This window comes from Hylobates moloch, unplaced genomic scaffold, assembly GCF_009828535.3.
Source record: "Hylobates moloch isolate HMO894 unplaced genomic scaffold, HMol_V3 SCAFFOLD_21, whole genome shotgun sequence".
Lineage (NCBI taxonomy): Eukaryota > Metazoa > Chordata > Mammalia > Primates > Hylobatidae > Hylobates > Hylobates moloch.
The window spans coordinates 16,485,668-16,498,042 of NW_026652296.1; the positions used below are offsets into that span (position 1 = coordinate 16,485,668).

At 51.7% G+C, this 12,375-nt stretch overlaps 1 protein-coding gene across 5 annotated transcripts in view; it reads right to left on the reverse strand.

The window, feature by feature from the left end:
• GDAP1L1 (ganglioside induced differentiation associated protein 1 like 1) overlaps window positions 1-12,375 on the reverse strand; it is a 42,813-nt gene that overhangs the window by 22,286 nt on the left and 8,152 nt on the right. The window contains exons 1-2 of one of the 5 annotated variants that reach the window (XM_058432808.1): window positions 10,869-10,972; window positions 865-1,057 (exon numbers count right to left, since the gene is read on the reverse strand). In XM_058432808.1, coding sequence (XP_058288791.1) covers window positions 865-970 — 106 coding nt within the window. In that variant the 5' untranslated portion in view covers window positions 971-1,057; window positions 10,869-10,972. Of the gene's footprint in view, window positions 1-864; window positions 1,109-10,557; window positions 10,793-10,868; window positions 10,973-12,375 lie in introns of those variants that run through there. The other 4 variants (XM_032142371.2, XM_032142372.2, XM_058432806.1 and 1 more) reach the window with 4 other exon arrangements.

Genomic DNA, 12,375 nt, shown 5'->3' on the forward strand with positions numbered 1-12,375 from the left:
TGGCCCAGCCATCTCTCCTCACTGGGCTCTGCCAAGCTGTCCCCGAGGGTTAGCTCTTCTCAGCTCCAGACTTGCTGCCAGGTGAGGGCCTAGGCCCAGTGTTGCGAGATTCAAGAGAAGCTGCAACCTGGGTGTTCAATGCTTGGGTCCCCTTGACTTTTAAACGTTGACAACCAATTCACATTCTTTTAAAACAGTGCATGTCTGGGCCCTGATGCCCTCCCAATGGGTGTCTGAGCCTCTGCAATGGGCAGTAAGTTCCAGAGCCTGAGGAGGGCCTAAGGGGGGAGAGGACGGGGGGCTCTGCGAGGTTCTGGGGGTACCTGGGCCCTCCCCTGCCTGCGGGGTTCTGGGGTATCTGGGCCCTCCCCTGTCCATGGGGTTCTGGGGTGTCTGGGACCATGTCTTCAGGTTCCTAGGGGTTCCTAGGGAATCTATGATCCGGAGGGAGCTGGGCCCTGCCCTTGCTCTGGAACCCCTGGGAGATCTGGACCCTGTCTGTGGGGACCTAGAGGGTGGTCTGGGGCCACTCATGCTGAAGGGGCCATGCCTGTGACTCCAGAGCTCGGGGGAAAGGGCTATAGCCCCACTGCTCCTGGTGGGGGGGTGTCTGGGTCGTGCCCTTACAGTACCAGGGGAGGGGAGGTCTCTGTACGGATCAGTAACCATGCCTGTGGCTCTGGGGCTCTTGGGGGCATCTGAACCCTGCCTGTGGCTCTGTGGCTCCTTTTTGGGGAGATTGGGCCTTGCCCATGGCTCCAGTGAATTTCCCAGACTTCCCAAAGTTCTGGGACCCTGTCTGAACCCGTGGGGGCCCCTGAGGATCTGTGGTATGGAGTGGGGCCCTGGGTGGGGAGGCCGTACCTCCTGTGAAGGTGCGCTCCACATAGTCAATGATCTGGTCATAGTCACTGATGATGTTGTCGCGGTGGATGATGACGGGCACCTCCTCACCCAGGTTGAGCCGCATGAACCACGGCTCTTTGTGCTCACTCTGCGGCAGGCTCACGTCCCGCTCCTCACACGCCAGGCCCTTCTCGGCGATCACCAGCCGCACCTGCAGGCGCCAGGGTCAGAGCGGGGAAGGCGGGCGGACACAGGGGACACTCTGCCCAGGTGGGGCGGGGGTGTGCGGGGAGGGAGGTCAGAGGTCACACACAGGAGGGGACACGATTGATTGCTTTCAGCCCGTTCTTGGGAACCTGGGTTTGGGGGGATATCTCCCAGGGGCGTGTGCCTGGTGGAGGGAGGAGCGCAGTTCTGCTTGGGGGACAAAGGGCAGTGCTGCCTGGTGGCTAAGGGGCTGAATTTGACAGCTGGACACACCTGGGATAGGATTCCTGGCTGTGTGAGTGTGGGCAAAGTCCTTAAACTTTCTGAGCCTCAGTTTCCTTATTTTAAAAATGAGAGTATTAACAGTACCAACCCAGTGTCTGGGACAAATTGTTGGCACTCAATTTGTGATCGTCGTTATCACAGTTGAACACTCAGCCTGGGGCTCTAGGAGTGGATCTGGCCAGGAAATTCACAGAAACTCTTTTTTTTTTTTTTTTTTTAAGACAGAGTCTTGCTCTATTGCCCAGGCTGGAGTGCAGTGGCACAATCTCAGCTCTCTGCAACCTCTGCCTCCTGGGCTCAAGCGATTCTCCTGCCTCAGCCTCCCAACCACAGGCTCTCACCACTATGCCCAGCTAATTTTTGTATTATTAGTAGAGATGGGGTTTTGCCATGTTGGTCAGGCTGGTCTTGAACTCCTGATCTCAAGTGATCTGGCCACCTCAGCCTCCCAAACTGCTGGGATTACAGGTATTAGCCACCGTGCCTGGTCAGAAACTCATTATCATAATCAATAGCTAAATTTCTCAAATTATTTGGGGTACCAAGTGAGGGGAAAAGTAACTTGCCAACATTAGTCGAGCCCTTTATTTCCTCCAAACACCTCATCTGGTTGCCTGGTTGGAAACTCACAACAGCCTCTAGAGGAGGGTAGAACAGTGAGTATCTCCCCATTTTTCTTGATGAGAAAACTAAAGCCCAGAGAGGGCAAGTAATCTACCCAGAGTCACACAGCAATTCAGCAGCAGACTTAAAACTGGAAGCAAGGTTCTTGACTCCCAAACTAGTGCTCTCTGCCCTGAGGGCTCCTTCCAGGGAGTTCTGGGCCTGCTCCTGCCTGAGTGTTTCTTTATATTTCTAGGGGCTCCCAAACATTTGAGCTGGTAGAAGCTGCCAGAGAGCTTTGAGGCTGGAGCATGCTCCTGACCCAGCCCAATATTTCTGAGCTAGAAGATGGTTAGAGATCACCTAGTCCTATTGCCCCCTGCCCGTGGACTGAGACTCAGAAGGAAGGATGGGCTTGTCCAAGTTCCCCTGGCAAGATGACAAGTGGCCCCATTCTTACGCTTTCCTCCCCACCTTCCACTCTGGTCCAGGGGAGAGGGAGGGTATCCCCAAAAGAGGAAAGGCCCATTCCCCTTGAGCATCAATGTCTGCACCCACAGCTGAGATGGTGGCTCCTGGGACAAGTTAAGCATCCAGAAGAGGCAATGCGGTGTCATGGGCAGAACCTGCATGGTGTTGTTTCAAATCCCAGCTTTACACTTATTTGCTGGATGACTTGGCTTTACAAGTAGCTTTACTTTTTTTTTTTTTTTTTGAGACAGAGTCTTGCTCTGTTGCTCAGGCTGGAGTGCAGTGGTGCGATCTCAGCTCACTGCAACCTCCACCTCCTGGGTTCAAGCGATTCTCCTACCTCAGCCTCTGGAGTAGCTGGGATTACAGGAGCATGCCACCATGCTCGGCTAATTTTTGTATTTTTAGTAGATATGCGGTTTCACCATATTGGCCAGGCTGGTCTTGAACTCCTGACCTCAAGTGATCCACCTGCCTCGACCTCCCAAAGTGCTGGGATTACAGGCGTGAGCCACCATGCCCAGGCAGCTTTACTTCTTTGTGCCTCAGTTTCCCCTCTTATCCAGTGGGAGTCCTATAGTAATTGCCTCGGAGGCCCGCTGTGAGGATGAAATGCATTAGTCCCTGTGGAATGGTGCCTGGAACACAGTAGGGGTAATGTGTCTTAGCCGCTGGTATGAGGGCAGGTTTTGGAGGCAGACAGACTTTGACTTGGAAGCCTAGCTCTACTGCTTATTTGCTGTGTGACCTTGAACAAGTCACTTGCTCTCTCTGATTTCTAGCTTCCGTGAAGTGAAGAATGCAAGTGTGAGGTTGAAATGGGCTGTTGAGACAGCCCCAGCATAGAAGGTTAATACATGAGTTCTAGCATCACTTATTACACACACATACCACGCACACACCCTGGTGTGTCCTAGAGTACTTCATGCCCCACCCTCACAATGAACATGAACACCTCTTCCTGTTTGGTGGATCATGGAAAGGGAAAGGTAACTTACCCTGAAACACCCAACATTCATTCACAGACTTATTTGCTCCATTAGCCAAGAGCAGGTCCTATAGGTGGGGCGCATGATGCAGGTAGAGACCCTGGGCTAGGAGGCAGGGACTCAAGTCCTCATCTTGGATGTGCCATAGCAATGCTGTGTGACCTTAGAGCTATCACTGCCCCTTTCTGAGCCTCCTTTTTCTCATCAGCAAAACAAGGGGGCTGGATTCAGTGTTCACAGAGTGCCCCACAGCCCTGCTGCAAGCTGACACCACTACATTCACAACCTTGCAGGAGGCAGGAGACAGGGCTGGCTCTGCCTCCCTCCTTGGCAGTGGGAGGGAGCTTCTGGTTCTGTCTGAGAGAGGGGGAAAAACTGTTGCAGAGAGTGAGCAGCCTGGGGGCAGCATCTGTTTGGGTCTGAGTGTGTCAGTGCATGTGTATGAGTGAGCAAATGTGTGTGCGTGTCTGCGTGTGTGTGAGTGTGGGTGTGCATGGAAGAGTGTATGAGTAAGTGTGAGTATTCAAGGACTGTGTGAGTATGGATGTGAGAGTGTGTATGTGTGCACATGTGAGTGTGTGCCTTGTGTGTGCCTGTGTCAGTGTGAGTGTGCATGAGTGGGAGCATGTATGCATGTGTATATTTGAGCTCATGGGCGGCCTGTGCCCTGGGGAAGCCCAGAGTAGTGGAGACTGGAGTTTGGCTGGAGCAGAAAGCCCCCTTCTCTTGTCTTTACCTGGCCCTCCATCCTCCAGGCCAAGCTGGGACCTCTGAATGGGTGGATACAGAGCCCAAACTAGGCCTTTGCCCTTGGTAGGGCCAGACAGTTGGCCTTCCATCTTGGCAGGGCACCTGCCTCCAGGGGCCGCTCCCATGCCCTACCCTGGGTCTCCCGTGAAAGTGTCAGGGCTGCTATTTGGGGAGGGGACTATCTTTAGAGGCATGATAATCCTGCTTGGAGCTGTTTTGGGGTCACCCTGGCAGGCGGCCAAGGATACTTTTACCTTTAGCTGAGCTACAGGCCAGAGCCATGTGTCACCCTGTGGGGGAGGGGGACCCAGAGAGGAAGCCAAGCCTAAGGGAAGGGCATTCAGCTACCAAGGCCATCTGCCATCTCTGCCCCCTGGAGGCTGGACCAGACCTAGGTGGTCACCACTTAGTGTGATCAGACATCAACCATCTCTGGGTAAACGAACTTCCCTGTGGGTGCCTGAAAATCACCCACGGTGCCTCATTGTCATGGGTCAGACACTACCTCTCCTCACCCGGTTCCTTGTTTATGTGATGGGCAGGGTTGGTATCTCTGCCTAGTCATTTAGTTGCAGTGTGACTTTGTAAAAGACACTTAGCATCTCTGACCTCAGTTTATTTCAAATTCTTTTTTTAAAAAAATTAGTAGGCCTTATTTTTAGAGCAGTTTTAGATTTACAGAGTCAAATGGCTTTTTAACATAACACCTTACAGCTTGCAAATCCATCACTTTTCACCACTTGTTTATTGAGTGCCTACTATGTGCCAGGTCTTGCTGGAAACTCAGCAGTGAACAAAACAATGATCCCTGCCCTCAGGGAACTGACATGTCAGTGGGGGCAGGCAGATGACAAGCAATTTGGTCTGTCAAAAGATGGTGAGTGCTACAGAAAAAAGAAAATAGAGCAGGGAAGGGGAATCGGGGTACCAGGGTGTCAGGGAGAGAGGTAGCAATTTTAATTAAGGGGATCTATCAGGGCAGGCCTCTCGAGAAGGTGGCAGTTGAGCAAAGGCTTGAAAGAAGTTGAGGGAGTTGTCCACACAGGGACCTGGGGAAGAGAGCTTCAGTCAGAGAGAATAGCCAGTGCTAAGGTTCTAAGCATGTTGGACATACTCAAAAGACAGCAAGGGAGCCAGTGTGTCTGGAGCACGGCAGTCAGGAATAGACGAGGAGGGTAGGAGCAGAAAAGGTTGTTCATAGGATCTTTTTTTTTTTTTTTTTTTTTTGAGACAGAGTCTCACTCAGTTGTCCAGGCTGGAGTTCAATGGTGCAATCTCAGCTCACTGCAACCTCTACCTCCTGGATTCAAGCGATTTTCCTGCCTCAGCCTCCCGAGTAGCTGGGACTACAGGCATGCGCCACCATGCCTAGCTAATTTTTGTTTTTTGTTTGTTTGTTTGTTTGTTTGTTTTGAGCTGGAGTTTCACTCTTGTTACCCAAGCTGGAGTGCAGTGGTTCAATCTCCGCTCAATGCAACCTCCGCCTCCCGGGTTCAAGTGATTCTCTTGTCTCCGCCTCCCAAGTAGCTGGGATCACAGGTGTGCACCACCACGCCCAACTAATTTTTGTATTTTTAGTAGAGACGGGATTTCATCATGTTGGTCAGGCTGGTCTCAACCTCCTAACCTCAGGTGATCCACCCGCCTTGGCCTCCCACAGTGCTGGGATTACAGGTGTGAGCCACCACACCTGGCCGGCTTGTGCACAGGATCTTTTAATCCACACTCCCAGGCTAAGAGGTCCATGAATTAATTCAGGGACTCCTTGAACTAGGATGGGAAAATTACATGTTTATTTTCAGTAATCTCAAACTGACAGTTAGCATTTTCTTCAATTATGAATGTAGGCGATAAAGTAGGGTAGCGTTTAGCAGTGCCTGCAATATTGTCACCACTAGGAATCAGATATTTTCATCACTTCACAGTTGTTGCAGTTGCCTCAAAATATCATGCGCACTCATCACGACTCCAACATGACAGTTGTTATAAGACCAGCCACCAGACCGTGTTATATAAGGGGTTAATACAGAAACATAAATATTATTATATAACGCTGTACTTCAATACGATTGGTTTTCATTCTAATCTAAAAATCCTATATATTTTATTTTATTCAATTAAAAATATTATTCTGAGAAGGGCCCATACGCTTCCCCCAACTTAGGTCTTGACTCAAGCAAGGTTAGGACCCTGCAGGAGGGCCTGAGGCCATTGCGAGGACTCTGGAGTTTTCCTGGAGGGACCTGGGGAGCCACTGCAGGCTTCTGAGCAGAGAAGTGGGGAGACGCATCTCGTTGCTACCCCCATCAGCTCTCCTGTGTGGGGCTCCTCTTAGGTGAAGGGAGGCGGTACACGGTAAAGTGCAGCATGGACAAGTTGGAGGGTCAGCCCTAAGAGTTTGAAAGGCAAGGGCAGGGTGGGAGAGAGAGCTCATCCTTCACCCCTTGCTTCTCTCCTGCTATGCCTGGGTGTCTGAACAGGCCTCTGGCAGGCCCCAGACTTGGGTCTCTTGCCTCTGGGATCTGAAGACTGGGCCAAGGGCCCTCCAGAGGTACATCCAAGACAGGGCAGACCCTGAGAGGAGGCAGTAAGGGAACCATGAACGAGGCTTGCTGCAGGGAGCCAGAGACGACCCTCAGAGACTCACTCTGGTGGAAATAACAGCAGTAACAACAGCCAACTCTTATTAGCACCTCCTCTGTTCCAGGCACTGTTGTAGAGCTTTACATGCATTAGATCTTAATCCCTATGAATTCCAATGAGATTGGTACTAGTACTTCCCAGTACCCTCACTTTTAAGAAGAGGAAGCAGGCACAGAGATTGTAAGTAACTTGCCCAGTCACACAGCTAGGAAGTAGCAATCTTGGTTTTTGAAAAGTGGCAGGTGTGAGGACAGATGGATGCCCCAAAGGCAGGGGGCACTGAGAGGTAGGGCAGTTCTTCCTGGCTGGGGAAGGAGGAGAGAGGCAGGTTGTATCAAACATCTGGTTCATTTCCCTGTTGAGAAAACTGAGGACCAGAGAGGGTCAGGTCACACAGCCAGTTGGTGGGACTGGCAGCACTAGAACCTTGGTCTCCTGACTCCCTGCATTTTTGCCCCTCCTGGCCTCACTCTTCCCCACAAAGGAGGAGGAGGCTGGGGGCAGGAGCGGCCTCAGAAGTATCCTTACATTGACCTTAGGCATTTAGAGCCTCCTTCAAACCCTGTGGCCCCAAACCGTGACCTATGATACTGCTTGAAAGCTCACTATTAACAGGCAATTGTTTAAGGCATTGTGCTAAGTGTGTGAACATGCATGATATCACTCAATCTCCTCAACCCTCTCCCCCAAATATATGAGAAAGCTGCCTTAGAGAGGTAAAGAAGACACTTGCACAAAGTCACATAGCTGGGAATGGCAGAGTTGGGGTTTGACTGCATGTCTGGCTGATTCCAAAATCCATGCCTTTATAACAGCACCCAGCACTTAACTGAGCACTTTCTATGTGCCACGTGCTATTCTAGGTGATTGACATGGATACATTTGCTGAATCCTTACGACGACCCTGTTGGGGAGGCACCATTAAGATTCTCAATTTACAGGTGTGGATAACTGGGGCATGAGAGGTTAAGCAGCTTGCACGGGATTACCCAGCTGGTCAGTGGTAGAGCTGAGATGGAAGCCCAGGCAGTCTGGTCATAGAGTCTGGGCCCTGGACCCACACACTTTCCTGTTGCCCTCTGGGTCTGGAATGATCTCCAGATGCCCAATGGAGCCACCATCACTCCTAGAGGTGGGCTATTTTTTTCCATTAATATTTCATGTGCCATTAAAGACAGGCTATTTAGATGCTTGACAATGGGGGACTGCCCTCTTTATATAATTAAGGCCCTTCAGGATTGGAGAGAAGGAAGGAAACTCACCTGCTAAGCTCCTACTACATGCCAGGCAGTTAACATATGCCTATGTCTTTTAAAGGAATTCTGCAGGGTAGGATGTAAAATCCCCTTTTCCAGATAAGGACATTGAGGCACAGAGAGGTAAAGAGACTTGTCCAAGGTCACTCAGCCAGTAAGTAGCCAAGAAGAGAATAGAACCCAGGACTATATGACTGCAGAGCCCATGCCCTTTCTGCCAAGCTACACTGCTTCTAGAATCCACCATGGGCCCCTGGGTAGGGGGAAGGCCCTGGTATGGGAGACAGAAGGATGCCCAGGTTAGCTTGGCCAGAGACTTGGTCAAAAGTGGGGCTGCAGCAGATGGTCTTATCCTGACTCAGGGGCCACCTCAGCCCTGAGCTCAGGCTACATAGGAAATATTTCATGAGGCAAAGAACAGGAGGCTCCTTCATGATGTGGTTATGGGAGATGCCACCTCCCTGCACCCTGTCTGGTCCCAGCTGCTGGGGCCCACTTCCTGAGGTTCTAGCGGGGAGGAGGTTCTAGAATCTAAAGGGCAGTCTGATTCATCTCCAAAGCCCCCATCCCCAGGTTCCTTGAAGGAGGCCTGGCATGTGCAAGCATGTGCAGAATTTGTGGATGACTCCAGTATGACCTTGATTAACTCTGGCCCCTCCTTTACCTAGTGCCTTAATAACATCATAACGGCCACGTGTGGTGGCTCACACCTGTAATACTAGCACTTTGGGAAGCCAAAGTGGGTGGATCAGTTGAGATCAGGAGTTCAACACAAGCCTGGCAAACATGGTGAAACCCTGTCTCTACCAAAAATATAAAAAAATTAGCCAGGTGTGGTGGCATATGCCTGTAGTCCCAGCTACTCAGGAGGCTGAGACAGGAGAATCACTTGAACCCAGGAGGCGGAGGTTGCAGTGAGCTGAGATCATGCCACTGCCCTCCAGCCTGGGCAACAGAGCAAGACTCTGTCTCAAAAAAAAAAATCGTAACACTCATTATCAACAGAGTCTTGACCCCTCGCCAGGCACTGCCATCATCAGTACTTTTTGTGCATCATATCACATTTCACTCTCACAATAGCCCTCCGAGGAAGTTACTGAATTCACCCCATTTTACAGATTATAAAGCTGAGGCTTTGGACAGGCAAAGGGACCTGTCCACAGCTCCACAGAGAGTCAGTGGGCAATATGATTGGTGGACCAGCTTCATCAGCATCACCTGGTCGCTTGTTGGAAAAGCAGCATCTTGGACCCCATTCCAGACCCACTGAATCAGTATCCTTGGGGTAGAATCCAGCAGTCTGGGTTTTAACCAGGATCATCCATGGATTCTAATACACGCTCAAGTTTGAGTAGTCCCAGTCTATAACATTAAGTTCCTAAGTTATACCCCTTCTTCAACAACCGTATCAGCAACCCTGAGAAGGGGTTGGGATTGGAAGTAGCTATTGTTATATCACTATCCCGCTTTCCAGATGATGAAATGAGCCTGGACCAAGACTTAAATCTATGTCTTTGGGTTCCAAGGCCCTTTCTCTTCATGGAATCTGTTTTCCCATCTGGAAAATGAACAAATGGAACAAAAGGATCTTCCAGGAAGACAAGGAGTCAGAGGGTCAGGTAGTGGTGCCGCTTTGGCCCCTGCAGGACCTGCCTCTGGGCCCTGGCCATGGTGCTGAATCCGTGGCCCAGAGACGGGACAACCGCCCAGGGTGGGAGATTGCGCCCCTAGAGGCGCCCCTGTCTGAGGGGTGCAGTTCACAGCTTCACCCCCAGGAAGCGGGAACCCTGAGAATCTAGTTGGATTTCCAACTGCCCCTTAGCTCCCCTAGGTCCTAGAAGCATTTTAGGGGCTGGGGCCACTCTGTGCCTTTAAGAGCAAAACAGACCTGATGGGCTGAGCCAAGCTGGTGTGAGGGGATGGTTTAACTCCTTCCTTCTCAGCTCAAGACACGGAGTGGGGGGTGGGCGACGACTGGGGACAGACCCTCCAAGCCCCAGCCAGAAGAAGGCCCAGAGACAGAGGGGCAAAGGAGCTGTGACCTGGGGGCCTGCAGTGTACGGGACGGCAGCGTGCAGGGAGGAACTGAGAGGGGGCTACCGAGGCTGGACCCCAAGAAGGGCTTCTTCTCCCTCCTCGCAACAGCAGCACCTCCCACCCCACCAAGTCGCCTTCCCAGCAGTGCCCATTCCCTTCCCCTCGCCTTTGTCTCTTTTCTCAGCCCCCCCACCCGCCCCGCACCCCAACAGACCGGCTGTTTCTGGGAGGGAAAGAGGCAGAATGGATGTTCCTACAATTGAGAACTGTGCTCCTGGGGCCCAGACAGGGCCTGTCGCTTCCCAGGTGAGCAGCCCTGGAAGGAACCCCCGCGTCCCCCGACCTCCGGGACCCCCAAACCCCAGGTTCCCCCCTCCAGTCTTTCGCCGCCCTCAGATCCCTCAAGCCCTGGGGCTCCCCTCCCCAAGCCTCCTGGCCACCGGCGCAGGCGGCTCCCGGCTCGGCTCTACCTTCTGCGAGCTGAAGGACTGGGTCCAGTGGTACAGAACCAGGCTCTCCCTGGGCCAATGGGCGGGGCTGGCCGCCTCGGGAGCGTCGGAGGCCTCGGCCGGCTTGGCCGCATCGCTCTCCAGTGCGGAGATGGGCCACCAGCTGCAGTTGGTGGGGGTCAGATTGTTGGGGGTCGCCATGACAGCCCGGAATCAGAGGCAGGAAAGAAGGAGGCTCCGGCGCGGCGGCTCTCTCTCGCCCAGCATCACATGGCCTCGCGAGCCTGCCCCTCTCCTCCCTCCCTCCCTGCTCCGTGAATGTCATTACTCACCGGGCAGTTGGGGGAGGGGGCGAGGGGATCCCGGGAGCTCCTTCCTCCTCCTCCCCCTGGCCCGTGCCAGAAAAGCCGCCAGCCCTCAGTGTCAGGCTCCCTGCAAGGGTGGAAGGAGCCCGAGGAAGTGGGTCGTGCCCCCCAAACCGCACAGTGTACTGGGCCAGGCACCTGCCAAAGATTCCACCCTCATCAACGCTTTCCTGCCTCTCAGTCTTCTAAGAGGCAAGTATTTCTTAACTGAGATTCTAGAGATCTATTCCTTTAGAAATTAGTGTCTGGAAATTACTTGTCTCGCTTTGAAGCTGTTATCTTCTAACTTTTCCCCTGAAGGGCCTCGAAGGGCAGAGGGAACAGACTATGATTTATTTAACAGACACTTTCATAGCACTTACTGTATGCCCAGGCACTGTTCTAAGAGCTTTACAACTATCAGCCCATTTAGCTCTCACAATAGTCCTATTAGCTTCATTTTACAGAGAAGGAAACTGAGGCACAGAGAGGCTAAGTGACCTTGCCCAAGGTCATCAAGCTGGTAGGTGGTGGAGCTGATGTGAACACAGGCAGTCTGGCTCCAGAGTCTATGCTCCTAGCCATAAGGTCATGATAATATGGTAAGAATATAAACAATGGCACAGCAACCATTTATCAACCTGAGCCCCTTACATGCATCATCTCATTTCATCTGCACAATAATCATTTTTCACAGATGAGGAAGGCGAGGCTCAGAAATGTCAAGTCATTGGTTCAAGGTTGCATCTTCTACCAAGGCACAACCAGATGAGCCCAAAGAAAGCCCATAATGCCTTTGCTGTCACAAAGTCTGCCCTAAACATTCATAAGAACTTCAGCAAAGTTCCTTAATACACCTATACTTCCGTTACTATAAATACTGTGTTTTAATTTATTTACCATTGAGGAAATACAGAAGCAGACCCTGGGACAACAGATGCAAATAGATATACTAGGAAGATAAGCTCAGTCCTGCCTCTCACCCCCAACTGCCCACCCCCATCCATCATGCTGCTAAGGACTCCTGGGTACCTCATCCCCCAGGCTGTAAGACTGGCTCATAAGGAACCAGTGAACCTTCTTCTACCAGGTAACAGATGCTCTGTGGTCCCTGGGTTTCCCTTTTTGCCTTGGCTGCCACAAAACCTGTAGCTACATTTTCTATCAAGTCTCAGTTGCTACATTAGCCTCTCTGGTTCAGCATACTTTTTTTTGTCTCTCTTTTGTGAAATTTTTGTTGTTGTTCACTGTTCGATTTTGCAAAAATGGCATGGTATGTCTTGAAGGAAAATTCAATCCTGTATGCTCCCAGGGTCACATCTTGTAGGCTTAACAAGTGCCATAGGTGATTCTCATGAGATGCAAGGTTGGTGATACTGTTTGCATCTGTGTCTCCACCAAATTTCATGTTGAAATGTAGTCCACAGTGCTGGAGGTGGGGCCTGGTAGGAGGTGATTGGATCATGGAGGTGGACCCCTCTTGGCTTGGTGCTGT